General features: G+C 45.7%; 1 protein-coding gene across 1 annotated transcript in view; it reads left to right on the forward strand.

Moving 5' to 3' along the window:
* LOC127572886 (sialic acid-binding Ig-like lectin 15) overlaps window positions 1–20200 on the forward strand; it is a 34932-nt gene that overhangs the window by 8649 nt on the left and 6083 nt on the right. Inside the window, exons 3-6 of the mRNA XM_052020611.1 lie at window positions 4608–4973; window positions 11301–11672; window positions 13247–13318; window positions 19125–19236. Of these exons, the coding sequence (XP_051876571.1) occupies window positions 4608–4973; window positions 11301–11672; window positions 13247–13318; window positions 19125–19192 (878 nt within the window). The 3' untranslated portion in view covers window positions 19193–19236. The remainder of the gene's footprint in view (window positions 1–4607; window positions 4974–11300; window positions 11673–13246; window positions 13319–19124; window positions 19237–20200) is intronic.

Raw genomic sequence — 20200 nt, forward strand, 5'->3', positions numbered from 1 at the left:
TCAGCCTTACGTCAGTAGTAAGGAATTTATTGGAAAAAGTTCTGAGAGATGGAATTTATGGTTACTTGGAAATGCAGGTACTGATTAGGAGGAGTCAATATGGTCTTGTGCAGGGGTACTGCTATCTCACAGATCTGAGTGTCTTAAGGAGGTAACAAAGCAAACCTATGAAGGTGGGGCATTAAATCGTACATGGTAGGCTGGTAAAGAAGGTTAGGGCAGATGGGATCCAAAGTGTGTTGGCAAACTGGATCCAAAATTGGCTTGGTGATAGGAGGCAGAGGGTAGTGGCTGAGCGATGTTTTTCCGACTGTTACCACTGGTGAACCACAGGGATCAATGCTGGGGGTATTGTTGTTTGTCATATATATAATTAACCTGGATGAGAATGTAGGTGGACTGATGGTAAGTTTGTTGATGACACAAAAATTGGTGGAGTAGTATATAGCGAAGATGTTGTGAAAGAGGCATACATCAATTGGAAAGATGGGCAGGACAGTGGCAGATAGAATTCAATCCAGACAAGTGTGAGGTCATGCACTTTGGGACGTTAAATACTAACAGGACAAATACAGTAAATGGCAGGATCTTCAAGAGCATTAACGTTCAGAGGGACCTTGGAGTGCAAATAGTTCCCTGAAAATGGCGACACCAGTGGATAACGTAGTGAAGAAGGCATTCAGCATGATTGAGTAGAAGAGTTAGAACGTCTTCTTGTCGCTGTACATAACAATACTCAGGCCACACCGAGTATAGTGTACAGTTCTGATTGTCAAACAGCAGCAAAGATGCAGCAGCACTGGACAAAGCGCAGAAGAGATTCACCAGGATGTGACCTGGAATGGAGGGCTTTACTTACAAGAAGAGATTGGATAGGCTTGATTTCTTTTCACTGGAACATAGGAGCTGAGGGGTGACCCTGCAGAGGTTTATAAAATTATGAGAAGCATAGATAAGGCAGATAGACAGAGTCTTTTCTCTTGAGTCAGGGAGTCTAAAACTAGAGGGCACAGATTTAATGTGAGAATGGAGAAATTTAAAGGGGACCTGAGGGGCAAGTTTTTCACACAGAGGGGGGTGTTTATATGGAACAAGTTGCCAGAGGTAGTGACAGAGGTGGATACAATCATGGTGTTAAAAGGCATTTGGATAAGTACTTGGATAGGAAAGGCGTAGGGAGATACGGGCCTAATGGGGGTAAATGAGATTAGTGTCAATGGGCATCACAGTCAGCATGCATGAGTTGAGCCAAGGGACACATTTCTGTGCCTTACAACTCTGACTAAAGTGAACTAAAAGTGAACCAGAAAATGATGGATATATTCAACGGGTCAGGTGGCAGCACCAGAGAGAGGATCAGAGAAACAGTTTGGGTCGAAACTTTCACCAGTCAGGGTGGTGTGTGGCTCGGAGGGGAACCTAAGGCATTGAGTTCCCACGTGTCCGCTGCCGTGCTTTTTCCTGGGGTAGGGATCATGGATTTTGGTGACCGTCATCATGTTTCTGATTTGTGCCATGACCCTAATGAACAGTCTCTGAGGAGTCAGATGTCACTCGCTCCATCTGGCCTGCAGTCACAGCTACAAGTGTTGCTTCTGCTCAGGTTAAGTTTCAGGTCCAATGGTGACCCTGGTAGGTTGGAGAGAGGGCATCTGTTGAGGCAGGGTTGGGTGGTTTACATGAGAACATTGGAAGCAGCAGCAGGAGTCGGCCATGCAGGCTCTCGATCCTCCTCCACCATCCAATGAGGTCATTGCTGATTCAGTACCTTGTTCATTCACTGAGAAGGGCCTGTTTCTGTGCTGCATGATTCTGTGAGACATCCCTGACCCAGTGATCCCCTGGAATCCAAAACAATCTGTGGACCGTGGCTTTGGATTTACTCAGCAATTGAGTATCCACCACTCTGGGGTGGAAAATTCCAAAAACTCAAAAACAGTCATGTGGTTGAATTTCTTAAATTCTGTCCTAAATGGATGACTCCTTTTCCTAAGTTCCTGCCTCGTGGTTCTGGATTCCTGGACAAGTGGAAACAGACTCTCTACACCCATCTGGGTAATCCCTATCAGTCCCATTGCCCTATTCTTTCCACACATCCCACAAATTATTCCCTCACCAGGTCCCATCTCAGACATTAGATTGATTCTGTATCTGCAAGCCCGACAGGCAGTGAATTCCAGAGAATAACTGCACCCTGAGATAATGCAATGCACTTCACATCATTTTTGCTCCTTTGATGACAATTTTAACTTCTTGTTCCCAGTCTTTGAACAGTGAGCCAATGTGAAGAGCTTCCTTCTGTGCATCCACTCTAAACTAGTTGTGATCATGTCCATTTCGTTCAAATCTCCTCTCCGGCTGTTTTGCCGCAAGAACAATCCCAGTTTCTCCAGTCTAATCCTGGAGCAGAAATCCCTCAGACCTGGACCCATTCCAATAAACCTTACTGTATCCTCTCTCAACCGTCACATCCTTCCTTATGACTGGCATTGGGAGCAATCCTCCAGTTATGAGCTAAGCTGTGTTTTTGTATAAGTTTAGCACATCCTCCACCCCTCCAGTTGACCTCGGAGAACTTTGTTAACAGCTGATTACCAGAGCAATCCTGTCCCCACCCTATCACAGGTCCCTCCACCCCTCTCACTTCTCTGCAACTCAAAACCTGTGTGATTTCTAACTTTCCACAGATCTGATGAAAGGTCATTGACCTGACAACTATCTCTTTTTTCCCCTGCCTTTTTTTGTTTTTTGGGCAATGTAATTGTCCTGATTGTGCACTCCATGCTTTCATTAATGAACCGCAAGATCTTACCACTTTCTTTACCTGCCCTGCCACTGTCAAGGAGTTTTCCTGGGAAACCTTCAGTACTGTCACGTTTATTCTATTTTCTCTCTCATTCTCTAATTTCTGCCTAGTTTTATCACTCCATGCCTGTCTGTATTTAATAACATCTGTTTATCTTCACTTTATCATATTCTATTGGCTGTCTTCTTGTGATTAGAGGGAAAATAAGGAAAAGCATTTTAACCCAGATGGTGATAGGAGATCCAAACTTACTGCCTGTACAACACTTGAACCGGATCATCCCCTTAACATCCTGCCAGTTACATCCTCACACAACTCCACTGAATTTGTCAACACAACTTCCCCTGCAAGAATAAGAACAGAAATTGCTGCAAACATTCATCAGGTAAGGGTGCATCTGTGGAGAGAGAAACAGAGTTAATGTGTCAGGTTGAAGACCCTTTGTCAGAAGCCAGAGAGAGAGAAAAGTTCCAGAGTTCTCCCTGCTCCTCTTCTGTCTTATCTGTTCTGATGATGAGACTTTCCACGTCTCCAAGCTGTCTTCCTTTTACTTAACAATGGCTTCCCCTCTACCATAGATGGCAGTGTCCTCCTCAGCTTCGGATCTATTTCACAAACCTCTTTTCTCACTCCCTCTCCTCCTGAGCAGAACAAGGGGAGAGTTTCCCTGGTCCTCATTTTACATCCCATCAGTCTCTGCATTCCTGGCATCACCCTTGACAGTTTTTCTCACTATCAATAAGGCCTCACCAGCAGACACATCTTCCTCTCCCTGCACCTTCAGCAGTCTGAAGGGACTGTTCCCTTTGGAACACCCTGATAGGCTCTACCATTCCTTTCAACCGTTCACCTCTGAAGGTTTTGCGTGGCAATGTGGCAGCTGTCCTCTTCACTTGTTCTTTAACATCTTTGGGAGACCTAAACTGATATTCCAGATAAAGCAGTAATTTATTTGCACATCTTCCAATCTAGAGCACCATAGAGGTGCTCACAAAGTGGTCTACACAACACTGGAGAAACCAAACAGAGATTAATGAGTGCTTTCCAGAGTTCCTGTGTTCAATCCACTTCCTGTTTTTCGTCATTTTAGTCCTGCATCCCATTCCCTGAGTTTGAGGAACAGGGTACAGTGCAACATTCAGAAGTTTCAGCTGATTCATTTTCCCTGCGTGTATCACAACTGTCCAGTTCTGCTGAAGAGAACACATCTGTAACGTAAACTCAGTTTTCCCCTCTCCATTATCTCTCGAACTTGAACAGGTTAGTTTAATTTGCAGGGATCGTCGAGAGGGTTGGATAAGACAAAGGGAATATGTCTGAAAGGGTGAATCCAGTGTTGCCGTGGTGATCAGCTGTTGATGAAATCTCTGGCTGATGGATGGAGGGAAACTGGAGAGAGAACACAAACAGAGGTACATATTGGAGCTGCAAAATGCAAACCAGAACTGCAAGAAATACCCAGCAGATCAGGCACTGTCAGTGGAGAGAGTAGGACTGAGGCAATATCAAAGATGGACAACCTAGAGCAAGACTAGCCAGTCCGAATCAGAACAGAGAAAGCAAGTTATATTCCACGTTGTATTCCATGTTGACTCAAGAAGACTGCATCTGTGCAGACAGAAGCTGACGTGGTGTTTCCCAAGATTACATTGGGCCTCATTAGAACAGGGCAGGAGGTCAGGGACAGATGGGTCAGAGTGGGAGTGGGATAGAGAATCAAAATCATATGTATGGATGAAGTATTATTAAATAAAATATGGTTAATGCACTCCATTAATGCATAATATCTTTTCCTTAAAAGCTGTCCAAGCTTTCAGAGGATCATCAGTGATTGGAAAGAGGGGAGTTTCAGCCACACTGCCTTGCTCCTTCAAACTCCCTAACAAGAATCTCATCTCCATTACTATCCTCTGGATGAAGGGGAATCCACGGAGGGAGTCCGTTGTCTTTAATCACACGCGTTCCCACTCCGCGGCCCCTGCCTACACCGACACTGTAAATGAAGCAGATCGATATAAGCTGGTGGGGAACCCAGACCAGGGAAATGCCTCCATCAGTGTGAGAGGTCTCAGAATGAACGACACCAGCGACTATTTTTGTCATGTTTGGGTCAGGAGGTCCAAACGGAAGACGGTGACTCAGGATGAGACGAGATTGCAGGTCGTGGGTAAGGAAACATCTCTGTCAGTGTTGTGGTGTAAACGATAAAAACACTTTGACCAACCGTAAGAGGAAATGAGTTCCTGGTGAGGAGCTGGTGCTGAGATTGTCCCGATCCCTTGTGGGTTCTATTCCTGGTCCTCGGCTCCGCTCACTCAATGCTGCCCCCAGTGGTGGGGAGCCAGTGCAGATTCTGACCCAGGATGGGTGGGGCTTCCTGCTGCAGGGTCAGATGTTCAGGAACTGATTTGGCCACTGAATGACAAGACCCTGTGTTGCGAAAATCCACAGACCGCACCAGGGTACTTACATCCACCTCCAGCATCAACATCGGCCCCAGGAACCTTTACTACCGGTCACCAGTCCATTTTCTCACTGAATATTTCGCTCCAATCTCCTGTTGTGTCTCTCCTATTCCTCTCCCTTTCCCAGAGCAGAGGCGCATTGTCCCCACGCACTGGTGAATAATGCTCCCCAAGTCCCAGTGACCATCCTGGAGCTGTCTGCAGTGACTCATGATATAACTGGAGATACCCTGATGTGCGTAGCTGAAGGGGAGCCCCCAGCAAACATCACATGGCTCAGCACCGGAAACAGCACACTGCCGGTGAGCAATGGCGAGATGAGAGTCACACGAGATCTGGAGAGAGCTCAGACTGTGGGAGAGCTGCTTTACCCCAGGCTGAGAGGGAGCTACAGCTATGTGGCTGTGAATGAACACGGGAGAGACAACTGTGAGATCCACTTCCCCGAGGAGGGAATGAACACACTGCCATTTATGTGGTCTGCTTTCTTCTGATTGCCTTCACTTTCTGGTGGTTGAACAGAGGTGAACGTCACTGCCTAAGCTCCATTGTTGTTGGTGATAATGGGAGTCTTGTGGCACCTCCAGTGACATTGTTCTCAGCTGCTGGTTCTGGTGAAATGGGTCAGTAACTTCCAAGGGACTGGATGTAACGTTCCCCAAGCTGTGACCATCTGTCTATGGGATACGTGGAACAGTCCTTGTTTCAATTCTACTCTGCCCTTCCCTCAGCAGTTTTTCTGATACATTTACAACTGCATTGAGCTGCTTTCTGCATCCACATGGAACTCATAGTCATTACTTTTGATGCCAATCTGCACACTGCTCTCACCTCCATATGGTACATCTCTGACTTCCCTTCCCTTTATGGATCTTCATGTCTCTGTCCCAGAGGACAAGATAGTGACAAACATCCTGTGCACATCTGGAGACGTTCACAATTTCCTCCACTATACTAAATGGTCCCTTAGTACGAGAAGATGGACTCTTGACCTCACAATCTACCTCGTTATGGCCTTGCACCTTGTTTGTCAGCACTGCACCTTCTCTGTAACACTTTATTCTGCATTCTGTCATAGTTTTCCCTTGTACTACTTCAGTCTAGTGTTGTGATGAAATGATCTGTATGGATGGCATGTAAACAAAGTTTTCCACTGCACCTCGGTACATGTGACAATAATAAACCAATTTAGCAATTTATCAATTTACCCTTCATCCTGTAATGACCCGTTCCATTCTCTCCTCTTCCTCTGATTCACCATGGCTTCACCACAGTTGACAGAGTTGGTGACAGCTTTGAATCCATTTCCTGGACCTCTTTTCTCACCCCCTCTCCTCTTGTGTCAAGAGTTTCCTTGGTCCTCATTTTCACCTCATCAGTCTTTACATTCAATGGATCACCCTTTGCAGTTTCTGTCACCATCCAGGTGTGTTCACCAGCAGACACATCTGCCTCTCCCTGCACTTTCAGCAGTCTGAAGAGATGGTTCCCTTTGCGACTCCCTGATCCACTCCTCCGTTCCTTTCAACCGTTCACCTCCTCACCGTTGGCAGGGCAATGCAGCACCTGTCCTGTTCACTTGTTTTTTTTAACATCTTTAGGGGACCTATACTGTCCTTCCAAATGAAATACTGACTTAGAAATAACAGAGGTGCTCATAAAGTGGTCTACACCACAGTGGAGAAACCCAGCACAGAATGAGTGAATGCTTTATGCAGTAACTATGCTTGATCCACAGAGTTGACGCTGAACCATCATTTGCTTGTCATTTTAATTCTCCATCAAATTCCTCCTCTGACCTATTTGTTTGTGACTTTTTTCTAACATATTCAATGTGAGGAACAAGGTGCAACATTCCAGTGTTAATATTGAATTCAACAATTTCAGTTCATTCGTTTTCTCTGGTTATTTCACAACTGTCCAGTTCTGTTGTAGGTAACCCATCTGTAATATTAACTCAATTTTCCTCTCTGCACCATGTCTCCAATTTAACCAAGTTTGTTTAAGTTGTAGAGATGGGGGAGGGGGAGCGGGGACAGGACAGAGAGATTGTGTCTGGAAGGGCGAGTCCAGTGTTGCCGTGATGATCAGCTGTTGATGAAACCATCCAGTTGATAGATCAAGGAGGGAAACTGGAGATAGAGAACACAGACAAAGGACCATCAGAGCTGCACAATGCAAACCAGAGGTTGAAGAAATACCCAGTAGATCAGGTAGTGTCAATGGAGAGAGGAGAGCTGAGGCAATGTTACAGATGGATAACCTACAGCAGACTGGCCAGTTCTGATACAAAGAGGGAAAAGAGTTTCTTGAAATTGTTAAATTCGATGTTGACTCTGGAAGACTGCATTTGGCCAGACAGAAGGCGAGATGCTGTTTCCCGAGGTTACAGTGGGCCTCGTTAGAACAGTGCAGGAGGTCAGGGACTGATGGGTGAGAGTGGGATGGACAGTCAAAGTCACAGGCTTGGAAGAAGTATTGTTAAATAAAATGTGGTTAATGCACTCAACTAATGAATGAAGTCCATAACGTCAGAGCACTACAGCACAGAAACAGGCCCTTCGGCCCATCTAGTCCATGCTGGCCTGGTTTTCTGCCTAGTCCCATCTACCTGTACCTGGATCATAGCCCTCCATACCTCTCTCATTCACGTACCTATCCAAATTTCTCTTAAATGTTACAATTGAACCTTCATCTACCACTTGTGCTGGCAGCTCGTTCCACACTCACACCACCCTGATTGAAAAAGATCCTGTCAGATTCCCCTTAAATATGTCACCTTTCACCCTAAACCTATGACCTCTAGTTCTAGTCTCACGCAACCTGTGGGGAAAAAGCCTACATGCATTCACCCTATCTCTACCCCTCATAATTTTGTATACTTCTATAATCTTTCCCCTCATTCTCCTGCGCCCCAGGGAACAAAGTCCCAACCTATCCCTGTAACTCAGGTCCTCAAGTCCCGGCAACATCTGTGTAAATGTTCTCTGCGCTTTTTCAAGCTTATTGATATCTTTCCTGTAGGTAGTTGACCAAAACTACACACAATACTCTAAATTTGGCCTCACCAACGTCTTATACAACTTCAACATAACATCCTAACTCCTGTACTCAGTGCCCTGATTTATGAAGACCAATGTGCCAAAAGCTCTCTTTACAACCCTATCTACCTGCGATGCCACTTTCAAGGAGTTATGGATCTGTATTCCCATGTCCCTTTATTCTACCGCACACCTCAGTGCCCTACCATTCACTGTGTAAGTCTTACCCCGGTTTGTCCTCCCAAAATGCACCACCTCACACTTTCCTGCATTAAATTCCAACTGCCATTTCTCAGCCCATTTTCCCAGCTGGTCCAGATCACTTTGCAAGCTTTGATAGCCGTCCTCACTGTCCACTGCACCCCAAATCTTGGTGTCATCTACATATTTGTTGATCCAGTTTACCACCTTTATCATCTGAATCATTAGTATAGATGATAAACAACTACAGACCCAGCACCGATCCCTGCGGCACACCACTGGCCACAGGCCTCCAATCAGAGAGAGACAACCATCTACTACCAGTCTCTGGCTTCTCCCGCTAAGCCAATGTTGAATCCAGTTGACTACTTCATCCTGAATGCCGAGCGACTTAACCTTCTGGAGCAGCCTCCCATGCAGGACTTTGTCAAAGGCTTTGCTAAAGTCCACGTAGACAACGTCCACCTCCTTTCACTCATTGACCTTCTTGGTAACCTCCTCGAAAAACTCTATAAGATTGGTTAAACCTGACTTACCTCACACAAAGCCATGTTGACTATCCCTAATCAGGCCCTGTCTATCCAAATATTTATATATCCTGTCCCTCAGAATACCTTCCAATAATTTACCCACGACTGACGTCAGGCTCACTGGTCTATAATTTCCCAGCTTATTCTTAGAGCCTTTCTTAAACAACAGAACAACATTAACTATCCTCCAGTCCTCCAGCATCTCACTCATGGCTAAGGAAGTTTTAAATATCTCTGCCAGGGCCCCTGCAATTTCTGCACTAGCCTCCCACAAGGTGCGAGGGGACACCTTGTCAGGCCCTGGGGATTTACCCACCCTAATTTGCTGCAAGACAGCTAGCACCTCCTTTTCCTTAATCCAGATATGGTACATGACCTCACTGCTCTTTTTCCTCAGTTCTATAGACCCTATGTCTGTCTCCCGAGTAAGCACAGATGCAAAAAATCCATTTAAAATCACCCCCATCTCTTTCGGCTCCACACATAGATGACCTTTCTGATCTTGAACAGGACCAATTTTGTCCTTTGCTATCCTTTTGCTCTTAATATAGCTAAAGAAACCCTTGGGATTCTCTTTCATATAGTCTACCAGAGCAACTTCATGTCCTCTTTTAGCCCTCCTGATTTCTTTCTTAAGCATCCTCTAGCATTTCTTATACTTCTCAAGTGCCTCATTTGATCCTAACTGCCTATACCTGATATGCATCTCCTTCTTTTTCTTTGCCAGGGCCCCAATATCCCTCAATAACCAAGGTTCCCTGAACCTGTTAGCCTTGCCTTTTATCCTAACAGAAACATACAGTTTCTGTACTCTCAATATTTCACTCTTGAAGGCCTTCCAGTTACCAAGCATCTCTTTGCCGGAAAACAATCACTAGATCCAAAGTGTTCCCCTGCACTCACTTCTGTCATCTGCCTTGTCTTATTCCCTTAGAGGGATTCCAGTATCGCACTCTCTCCAGTTGCAACCTCTACATATTGATTAAGGAAACTTTCCTGAACACATCTGACAAACTCTATCCCATCCAGTCCTTTTGTAGTATGAGCGTCCCAGTTAATATGTGGAAAGTTAAAATCGCCTACTATCACAACTTTATATTTTCTGCAACTGTCTGCTATCTCTCTACAAATTTGTTTCTCTAAATCCCGCTGACTATTGGGAGGTCTGTAATATAGTCCCATTAATGTGGTCGTCCCTTTTTTTATTGCTCAGTTCCACCCAAATTGCCTTGGTAGTCAAGCCCTCCAGTGTGTCCTCTCTGAGCACTGCTGTGACATTTTCCCTGATGAGTAATGCCACCCCTCCCCCTTTAATACCTCCCCTCTATCATGTCTAAAATAACGAAACTTTACAACCCTTCTCTATCCAAGATGGTCTCAGAGCATCATCCGTGATTTGGAAGAGGGGAAATTCTGCAACACTGCCCTGTTACTTCAGTCTCCCTAACAAGAAATACAAGTCCATCACTATTCTCTGGATGAAGGGGAATCCATGGGGAGAGTCCATTGTCTTCAATTGCACCCATTCCCGCTCCATAATCCCTCCCTACACTGTAAATGAAGGAGGTTGATATGAGCTGGTGGGAAACGCAGACCAGGGAGACGCCTCCTTCAGTGTGAGGGGCCTCAGACTGAACGACACCAGCAACTATTTCTTTCACATTTGGGTCAGGAGTTCCACATGGGTGACAGTGACTCAGATTGAGGTGAGACTGCATGTTGTGGGTAAGGAAACATCTCTGTCAGTGTTGTGGTGTAAATGATAAAAACACACTGAACAAAGTAAGAAGAAATAAACTCCTGGTGAGGAGCTGGAGCTTAGATTGGCTCGATCCCTTGTAGGTTCTGTTCCTGGTCCTGGGCTCCTCTCACTCTGTGCTGCCCCCAGTGGTGGGAAGCCAGTGCTGATTTCAACCCAGGACTGGCAGTGCTTCCTGCCGCAGGGTTGGAGGTTTGGGAACTGATTTGGCAGCTAAGTGACCAAACCCTTTGTTGCGAAGTTCCACAGCCCGACCTGCGGTACTTACCTCCAGCATAAACATTGACCCCAGGATCCACTGTATTATCAGTCACAACAGACAGATTCAGGATGTTGCTCAGACTTGGGGTCAATGTTTGTACTGGAGGCAAGGATCCCGGGTCACCGGGAACCACTCCGTTTGCTCACTCTATATTTCACTCCACTGTCTTGCTTGGGGTCTCTTTGTTGAATAAAGATTAATTCAAAGAACTTAATTGATTTTCTTTCCTCCTCAAGTCCCAGCTACCATCCTGAATCTGTCTGTTGTGACTAATGTCACTGGAGACACCCTCATGTGCAGGGCTGAAGGGGAGCCACCTGCAAACATCACATGGATTGGCCCTGGGAACAGCATATTGTCCGTGAACAGCAGTGAGATGAGAGTCATCCAAGATCTGGAGATACATCAGACTGTGGGAGAGCTGCTTCACCCTAGGCTGAGAGGGAGCTACAACTGTGTGGCCGTGAATGAACACGGGACAGACACCCGTGAGATCCACCTACCCGAGGAGGGAATGAATGTATTGACGCTGGCCCTCTACATTGGATCATCCATTTCAGCAGTGGTTGTTCTTTTGATTGCTTTTGCTGTCTGGTCTTTGAAGAAAGGTGAGCTTCCCAGTAAACAGTCCACTGTTTCTGGGTCTGGTGGCTTTTCTACACATCACAGAAGGGAGATGGGAACAGGAGGCCATTCAACCCTGTTCCACCATCCAGTAGTACCATGGCTGATATCTGTTTTAACTCCTATCATCCCCCGGTTCTCAGCACAAATACACAGCCAATGAAAACATCCAGTAATCGCAATTTCTAAATTTTCCCTGATCCCCATTAAGTGCGGAGACATCCCTTGCCTCCTTGGTAGGAAAGGATTCCACTGGATGGTCTGGCTCTGTCACTCCCCTTTGATCTGAAGTCTGCATCCAGAATTCACTGTCCTCTGTCTGTCTCTTTCTCTCTCCCTCCTTCCCTTCCTACTCCTGATCAATCCAACCAGCATGCACTCCCCAATAATTCTTTTATCGATATGGAAATGTTTACTGCATGTATTCTGTGCCCTCACATTTAACCCTTCCAGCCCTGGCAACACAGGTAGATAAGGTGGTAAAGAAGGTGTGGCTTGCATGCTTGCCTTTGGTCAGGGCGCTGAGGATAAAGTTGGGAAATCATACTGCAACTGTATAAAAACTTTGGTTATGTCACGTTTGGAATATTGTGTGCAGTTCTGGTTGCCACATTACAGGAAGGATGTGGAGGCTTTGGAGACGGTGCAGAAGAGGTGAACCAGGGTGTTGCCTGGATTTAGAGAGTATACGCTATAAAGAGAGGTTTGACAAACTTTGATTGCTTTCTCTGGAGCATCAGAGGCAAAAGGATGGTCGACATTTAAGGCTGAGAGCCTGCATCAGGACTGGATAGACTGGGTTTGTTTTCCTTGGAGCAGAGGGGGCTGAGGGGGAGACCTGATTGAGAGAGATAAAATTATGAGGGGTATGTGAAATGCTGGAAATGCTCAGCAGGTCAGGCAGCATTTGTGAAAAGAAACCAATGCAATGTTTCAGGGTGAAGATCATTCAATGTCTGTGGGAAGCCTAGGTCTGTCACCTGCACCCTACCAAAGCTCCTGTAACCCAAGAACCCATGCACATTGGACCCTGCTCCAGCTCAGGATTCACCCAAACCCCGGCTCACTCTTTCTTCCTTCACAGTTACCTTCCTGGGCTTGTACGACAACAACAAAAACTCGCATTCATGTGGCATGTTCAATTACAGCAAACATTCACAGGGTTCTGACAGGATCTAGAGCTGAACATTAGTCAAACGGTGGGACATAAGAAATGTTGGGACAGATAGATCAGAGGTGGGAGTGGAGAGATATCTTAAAGGAGGGCAGAGAGTTGGAGAGGCAATTCCAGAACTCGGAAAGGATAACCACCAGTGGTGGAAGATTAATTCAGGGACACTCCTGGGAGCAGAATTGGAGGAGTGCGGAGCCAGGGGCTGAGGTACAGTTCCAGTTCCATCCACACCTCAGCAGCTGGATCACTGGGCCCTGTTTGGGTTGGAGTAAGGGGACAAATCTCCAGCTGATAAACAGGAAAATCCAAGTGTTACACAGCCCACCCACCCACCACTGGAAATCTCCACAGAATAACTTCCTCATCTTTCTGTGTCTTTGACAGATTCACGACAGCGTGGAAGCTGTGTTGATTCCAGTGCGGCAAATGATCTGAGATCAGAAGGAGTAGAGCCAGGTAACGGAATCTACCAAAGCTCCCCCTTCATGTTGAGGACATTCTTAAAAAGCAGAGCTGAAGTCAAACTCGTGTTTAATAACCAACCCTTCCAGCGTCACTCCCCAAGAGCCTTGTGCTTGGATCACCAAAGTCACTGCCTCTGAATTCAGCTGAATCAGGTGCCAGCTGGAACATTAGTACTTACAATACATGTCTCTGGTTCCAAACTCCTTAGCCGGGGAAACATCCTTCCTCCACCTAGCCTGTCAAATCCACTGAAAGTATTTTGTATATTTAATTTAACTCAAAGGCTTGAAGGTGTAGCCTGCTCAATATCTCTGCCATCTCATGAACCAGTATGGTGAGTCTTTGCTGCACCATCTCTACTATATCACTTTTTAGGTAAGGAGACCAAAATTGTACACACTACTTGTGAGTTTCACCTTGCAGGCTTGCGTGTTTCACCTTGCAGAGTCGGAGTGAGATTTGAAGCGGGAGCTTTGAAAAGAGGTGAGTCTCTGTGCTTGTGCTTGTGAGTATCACTGAAGTCTAAAAGAGGCACATTTGTAAATTGTTAATAGTTGATTGGCTAATTAACAGCAGCCAATAAAAAGAAGCTAGGGTCAGAGGAATGGCCATTTTGAGTGCTGCTGCTTGTCCAAGTGTGGGCTTGGTGAATGCTGGGCTTTGGTGAGGAGGACGAGCAACATTAAGGTAAGGTGAGGGTAGGTTCTTATTCTTCCTTTGCCTCAAAGCTTTTAGTCATGGCAGGTGAGCTCAGACCCATGTCATGATCCTCCTGAGCAATGTGGGAACTCAGGGAGGCTGCCACTGTCCCTGATGACTACATGTGCAGGAAATGTGTCCAGCTGCAGCTCCTGACAGACTGCATGATGGCACTGGAGCTGCACATGGATTCACTTTGGAGCATCCACGAAGCTGAGAATGTTGTGGTTAGCACATTTAGTGAGTTGGTCACACCGCAGTTTAAGGGCCTAGGTAAGGATAGGAAACAGGTAACCAACAGGCAGAGCAGTAGCAGGAAGGCAGTCCAGGAGTCCCCTGCAGTTATCTCCCTCCAAAACAGATATACTGCTTTGGATACTGTTGGGGGAGATTGCTCATCAGGGGAAGGCAGCAGTAGCCAGGATCATGGCACTGTGAGTGGCTCTGCTGTACAGGAGGGCAGGGAAAAGAGTGGCAGAGCTCTAGTGGTAGCAGAATAGATAGGAGCTTCTGTGGCTGCAACAGGTCTTCTGGTTGGTGTGTTGCCTCCCGGGTGCAAGGGTCAGGGATTTATCGGTGTGGCTGCAGGGCATTCCGGAAGGGGAGGGTGAACAGCCATTTGTCATGGTGCATGTAGGTGCCAATGATATAGGAAAAAAGTAGGATGAGGTCCTACAAACCGAATTTAGGGAGCTAAAAGCTAGATTAAGAAGTAAGACCTCAAAGGTAATAATCTCAGGATTACTACCTGTGCCATGTGCTAGTCAGAGTAGGAATAGCACATAGTTAGGATAAATATGTGGCTTGAGCAGTGGTGCACGAGGGAGGGTTTCAGATTCCTGGGGCATTGGAACTGGTTCTGTGGGAGGTGGGACCAGTACAAACTGAATGGTCTACACCTGGGCAGGACCGGGATCGATGTCCTGGGGGATTGTTTGCTGGTGCTGTTGGGGAGGGTTTAAACTAATATGGCAGGGGGATGGAAATGCATGCAGAAAGACAGAGGGAAGCAAAGCAGAAACCAAAGCAAAAGTTAGAAAAGAGAGTGGAGAACAGAAAAGTTGAATGTAAAAGACACAAAGGTACTAGATTCTAAAAGGACAATGAGACAAAGGACTAAGGGCACTTTATCTGAATGCCCACAGTATTCAAAACAAGGTCAGTGAACTTGTGACACAAATCAGTACAAAGGGGTAAGATTTAGTGGCCAGTACAGATACGTGGTTGCAGGGTGGAGATGATTGGGAATTAAATATACAAGGGTATCGGGTAATGCGGAAGGATAGGCAGGAAGGTAAGGGAGATGGGGCAGTGCTCTTCATTAAGAATGAGATCAGGGCGATAGAGATGATATAAGATCTAAGGAGCAGAATGTTGAGACCATCTGGGCACAGATTAGGAATAGTAAAAGGAAAAAGTCACTGGTGGGAGTTGTCTATAGGCTACTGAATAATAACATTACAACGGCACAGGCAATAAACCAAGGAATATTTGATGCAATTAAGAATGGAATGGCAGTTGTCATGGGGGACTTGAACTTCCGGACAGATTGGGCAAATCAAGTTGGTCGAGGCAGTCTTGAGGAGGACTTCGTAGAATACATCTGTGATAGCTTCTTGAATAGCATGTCAGTGAACCTACTGGGGAAAATGCTATCTTAGATCTGATCCTGTGCAATGACACAGGTAAAATTAACGATCTTGTAGTTAGGGATCTTCTTCAAAAGAGTGATCATAGTATGATTGAATTTCTCATACAAATGGAGGGTGCAATAGTTCGATCTAAAACCAGTGTATTATGCCTAAACAAGGGAGACTACAGTGGGATGAGGGAGGAGTTGGCTAGTGTAGACTGGGAACACAGGCTATACGGTGGGGCAGTTGAGGAACAGTGAGAGACTTTCAAAGAGATTTTTCACAGTGCTCAACAAAAGTATATTCCAGTCAAAGCAAGGACAGTAAGGGTGGGGAGAGCCAGCCTTGGATATCTAAGGAAATAAAGAAGGCATCAAGCTAAAAGCTCATGCATACAAAGTGGCCAGGAGCAGTGGGAAACTGGAAGATTGGGAAAACTTTAAAAAGCAACAAAGACCCACTAAGCAAGGAATAAGGGAAGATTATGAAAGTAAATTAGCACAAAATATAAAAACAGATCGTAAAAGTCTTTTTATAATTATATAAAGTGAAAAGGGTGACTGGAAGATGAGAAGGGGGAATTAATATTGGGTAATGTGGAAATGGCCGAAGCCTTGAACAACTACTTGTGTCAGTCTTCACGGTGGAGGACGAGTCTAACATGCCAAAGAGAGATGTTATGGATGTGATGGGAGGTGAGGATCTCGATACAATCACTGTTACTAAGAGGTAGTGATGAGCAAACTAGTGGACCTAAAGATAGGCAAGTCCCCTGGTCCTGATGGGATGCATCCCAGGTACTGCAAGAAACGACGGAAGTTATAGTAGAAGCACTTGTGATAATTCTCTGGACAGGTCCCAGCAGATTGGAAGGCAGTGAATATCACGCCACTGTTTAAAAAAGAATGTAGGCAAAAGGCAGGTAACTGTAGGCCAGTTTGCTTAACATCTGTAGTTGGGAAAATGCTTGAAACTATCAGTAAGGAAGAAATAGCGAGACATCTGGATAGAAATGGTTCCAGCAGGCAAACGTACCATGGATTCAGGAAGGGCAGATCCTGTTTGACAAACTTACTGGAGTTCTTTGAGGATATAATGAGTGCAGTGGATAGAGGGGAACAGGTGGGCATTGTATACTTTGATTTCCAGAAGGTGTTTGATAAGGTGCTGCATAAGATAAGGATCCATGGAACTGGGGGTAAGCTGAGGGCAGGCACAGTGGTGTAGTGGTTAGCGTGACGCTATTACAGTGCCAGCAACCTGGGTTCAATTCCGCCCGCTATCTGTAAGGAATTTGTACGTTCTCCCCGTGTCTGCGTGGGTTTCCTCCAGGTGCTCCAGTTTCCTCCCACATTCCAAAGACATATGGGTTAGGAAGGTTGTGAGCATGCTATGTTGGTGCCGGAAGCGTGGCGACACTTGCGGGCTGCCCCCAGAACACTACGCAAAAAATGCATTTCACTGTGTGTTTCGATGTACATGTGACTAATGGAGATATCTTATCTTGCGTATTAGCATGGATAGGGGATTGGTTAACCAATGGAAGGCAGAGAGTTGAGTTAAATGGGTGTCTCTGGTTGGCAATCAGTGGTGAGCGGGGTGCCGAAGGGGTCAGTGCTAGGCCCGCAACTGTTCACGATGTACATTAACAATTTGGAAGAGGGGACCGAGTGTAGTGTATCTAAGTTTGGTGATGACACTAAATTGAGTGGAAAAGCAAATTGTGCAGAGGATGCGGAGAGTCTGCAGAGAGATATAGATAGGTTAAGTGAGTGGACAAGGGTCTGGCAGATGGAGTACAATGTTGGTAAATGCAAGGTCATCCACTTTGGAAGGAAAAAGATCAGATTATTATTTAGATGGTGAAAGATTGCAGCATGCCATTGTGCAGAGGGACTTGGGAGTGCTTCTGCATGAATCGCAAAAGGTTGGTTTGCAGGTGCAATGGGTTATCAAGAAGGCAAATGGAATGTTAGCCTTCATTGCTAGAGGGATTGGATTTAGAGCAGGGAGGTTACGCTGCAACTGCACGGGGCACTGGTGAGGCTGCACCTGGAGTACTGCGTGCAGTTCTGGTCTCCTTACTTGAGGGAGAATATACTGGCTTTGGAGTTGGTGCAGAGGAGGATCACCAGGTTGATTCCGGAGATGAGGGGGTTAGCCTATGAGGAGAGACTGAGTCACCTGGGACTATACTCACTGGAATTTAGAAGAATGAGAGGGAATCTTATAGAAACATATGAAATTATGAAAGAGACAAGATAGAGGCATGAAGGTTGTTTCCACTGGTTGGTGAGACTAGAACTGGGGGACATAGCCTCAACGTTTGGGGGAGTAGATTTAGGACAGAGATGAGGAGAAACTGCTTTTCCCAGAGAGTAGTGAATCTGGAATTCCCTGCCCAGGGAAGCAGTGGTGGCTACCTCATTAAATATAGTTAAGGCACAGTTAGATAAATTTTTGCATAGTAGGGGAATTGAGGGTTAAGGGGAAAAGGCACGGCCAGATAAGATACGATTTCTTTATTAGTCACGTGTACATCGAAACACACAGTGAAATGCATCTTTTGCATAGTGTTCTGGGGGCCACAAGTGTCGCCACACTTCTAGTGCCAACATAGCATGCCCACAACTTCCTAACCCGTACATCTTTTGGAATGTGGGAGAAAACCGGAGCATCCGGAGGAAACCCACACAGACACGGGGAGAATGTACAAACTCCTTAGTTTGTGGCTGGAATTGAACCCGGGTCGCTGGCACTGTAATAGCGTTACACTAACCACTACACTACTGATTTTATTGAATGACGGAGCAGGCTTGATGGGCCGGATGCCTACTCCTGATCCTATTTCTTTTGTTCTTATGTACTCCAGGTTTGGTCTCAAAGCCAATACAATTAGGATTGATCCTGTTGTATCTAACAGGTTTACATAAAGAACCTGCACTTTTGTGGTCCGTCCACGGCTGAGGATCTCCCAGAACCATTTCTAAATAATGAAGCACTTTAGCAACTCTAGAGGCAATTTGTATACAGCAAGATCCCACAGACTGCAACATGACAATGACCAGATAAATTGGTTTGGGAAAGACTCACTTGGATACTCCCCTGGTCCTTGCCAATATTCCAGCCCTGGGGTCAATTCCATCTCTGCGGACAAGGCTTCAGTTTGATGCCACATTCACAATCTGCCCCCTCTGACAGCTTGGCTGTCCCTTGCTGCTGCACCTGGAAACACCATTCTGAATTCCTTCCTTCACCACCAGCGATGGGATTAGGAGACATTGTCCGCAAAACGTGGCAGTGATAACACCTCCCACTGGGGCCTGACTGAGTGTAGTGTTAGAAAGTCCTGCATTCGCAGTCATTGCTCCAGGATTCACTCCTATTCCCATCTACAATGGGGGAGGACAGTTTCTCCATTAAAATATCCATCACATTTTCTGACGTCTTTGTGCCTTTAACAGATTTGCAGCTTGAAAGGGACCCTATTCACAATGTTGTGGTTCAACAGCAGAGACAGAAAACCAAATAACTCCCCAGAGGGCTCCACGCCAGAACAAATGGACAACCAGAACGGTGAGTGCATTGACCATTATCGTTCATAATTTGCAGAAGGGTTTCTAGGAGGGAGAGATCTAGGAAGGGAATTCCAGCCTTCAGGATCCAGCAGCCAGGATGCATGGTCACCAGAGAGTAGATCTACATCCCTCCATTTCCTGCCTCTTCATATGCTTGGCTAAATGCCTCTTAAATGTTGCTATGACATCTGCTTTCACCACCTCCCATGGCAGCACATTCCAGGTACCTATCACTCTGTGTTAAAACAAAAATCTTGCCTCGTAAATGTCCTTTATACTTTCCTCTATCATCTTAAAACTATGCCCTCTAGTATTTGACATTTTCATCCTGATAAAAAGACTATCAAAATTTTATAAACTTCTATCAGGTCACCCCTCAGCCTTCGATATTGCAGAAGAAACAACCCAAGTTTGTCCAACCTCTCCTTATGACTAATACTCTCTAATGCAGGTAACATCCTGGTGAACTTCTTCTGCACCCTCTCCAAAGCCTCCACATCCTTCCTGTAATGTGGCACCCAGAATTACACACAGTTCTGAACTGGAGCCAGTGCAGGTCAACAGGAGAGCTGGCTGGATGGGATGCAGTACAGATTAAAACCCAGATGTGAGGTAACTAGGCTGGAGGGATCAAAGATAGGGACACAGGTTCCACTGCAGATGTGAAGTGAGTGGAGTGGAGTTGGGGGATAGGCAATATTATGGATGTGAAAAATAAGGAGTAGAGTTAGAGAGATTTAAGCTCCTAAAGCATCTTGCAGGATGGATGTGAGAAAAATGTTTGCTCTTGTGAGAGACTCTCGAACTATGGTCACTGTTTAAAAAATAAGAGGTTGCTCATTTAAGACAGAGATGACATGATTTTGTTTTTCTCTTGAATGGTCTAGTCTTGGAATTCCTTCTCAAAGGCCAGTGGAAGCGGAATTTTGAATATTTTTGAGCCAGAGATAGATGGATTCTTT

This window comes from Pristis pectinata, chromosome 7 (genome assembly GCF_009764475.1).
Source record: "Pristis pectinata isolate sPriPec2 chromosome 7, sPriPec2.1.pri, whole genome shotgun sequence".
Classification (NCBI taxonomy): Eukaryota; Metazoa; Chordata; class Chondrichthyes; order Rhinopristiformes; family Pristidae; genus Pristis; species Pristis pectinata.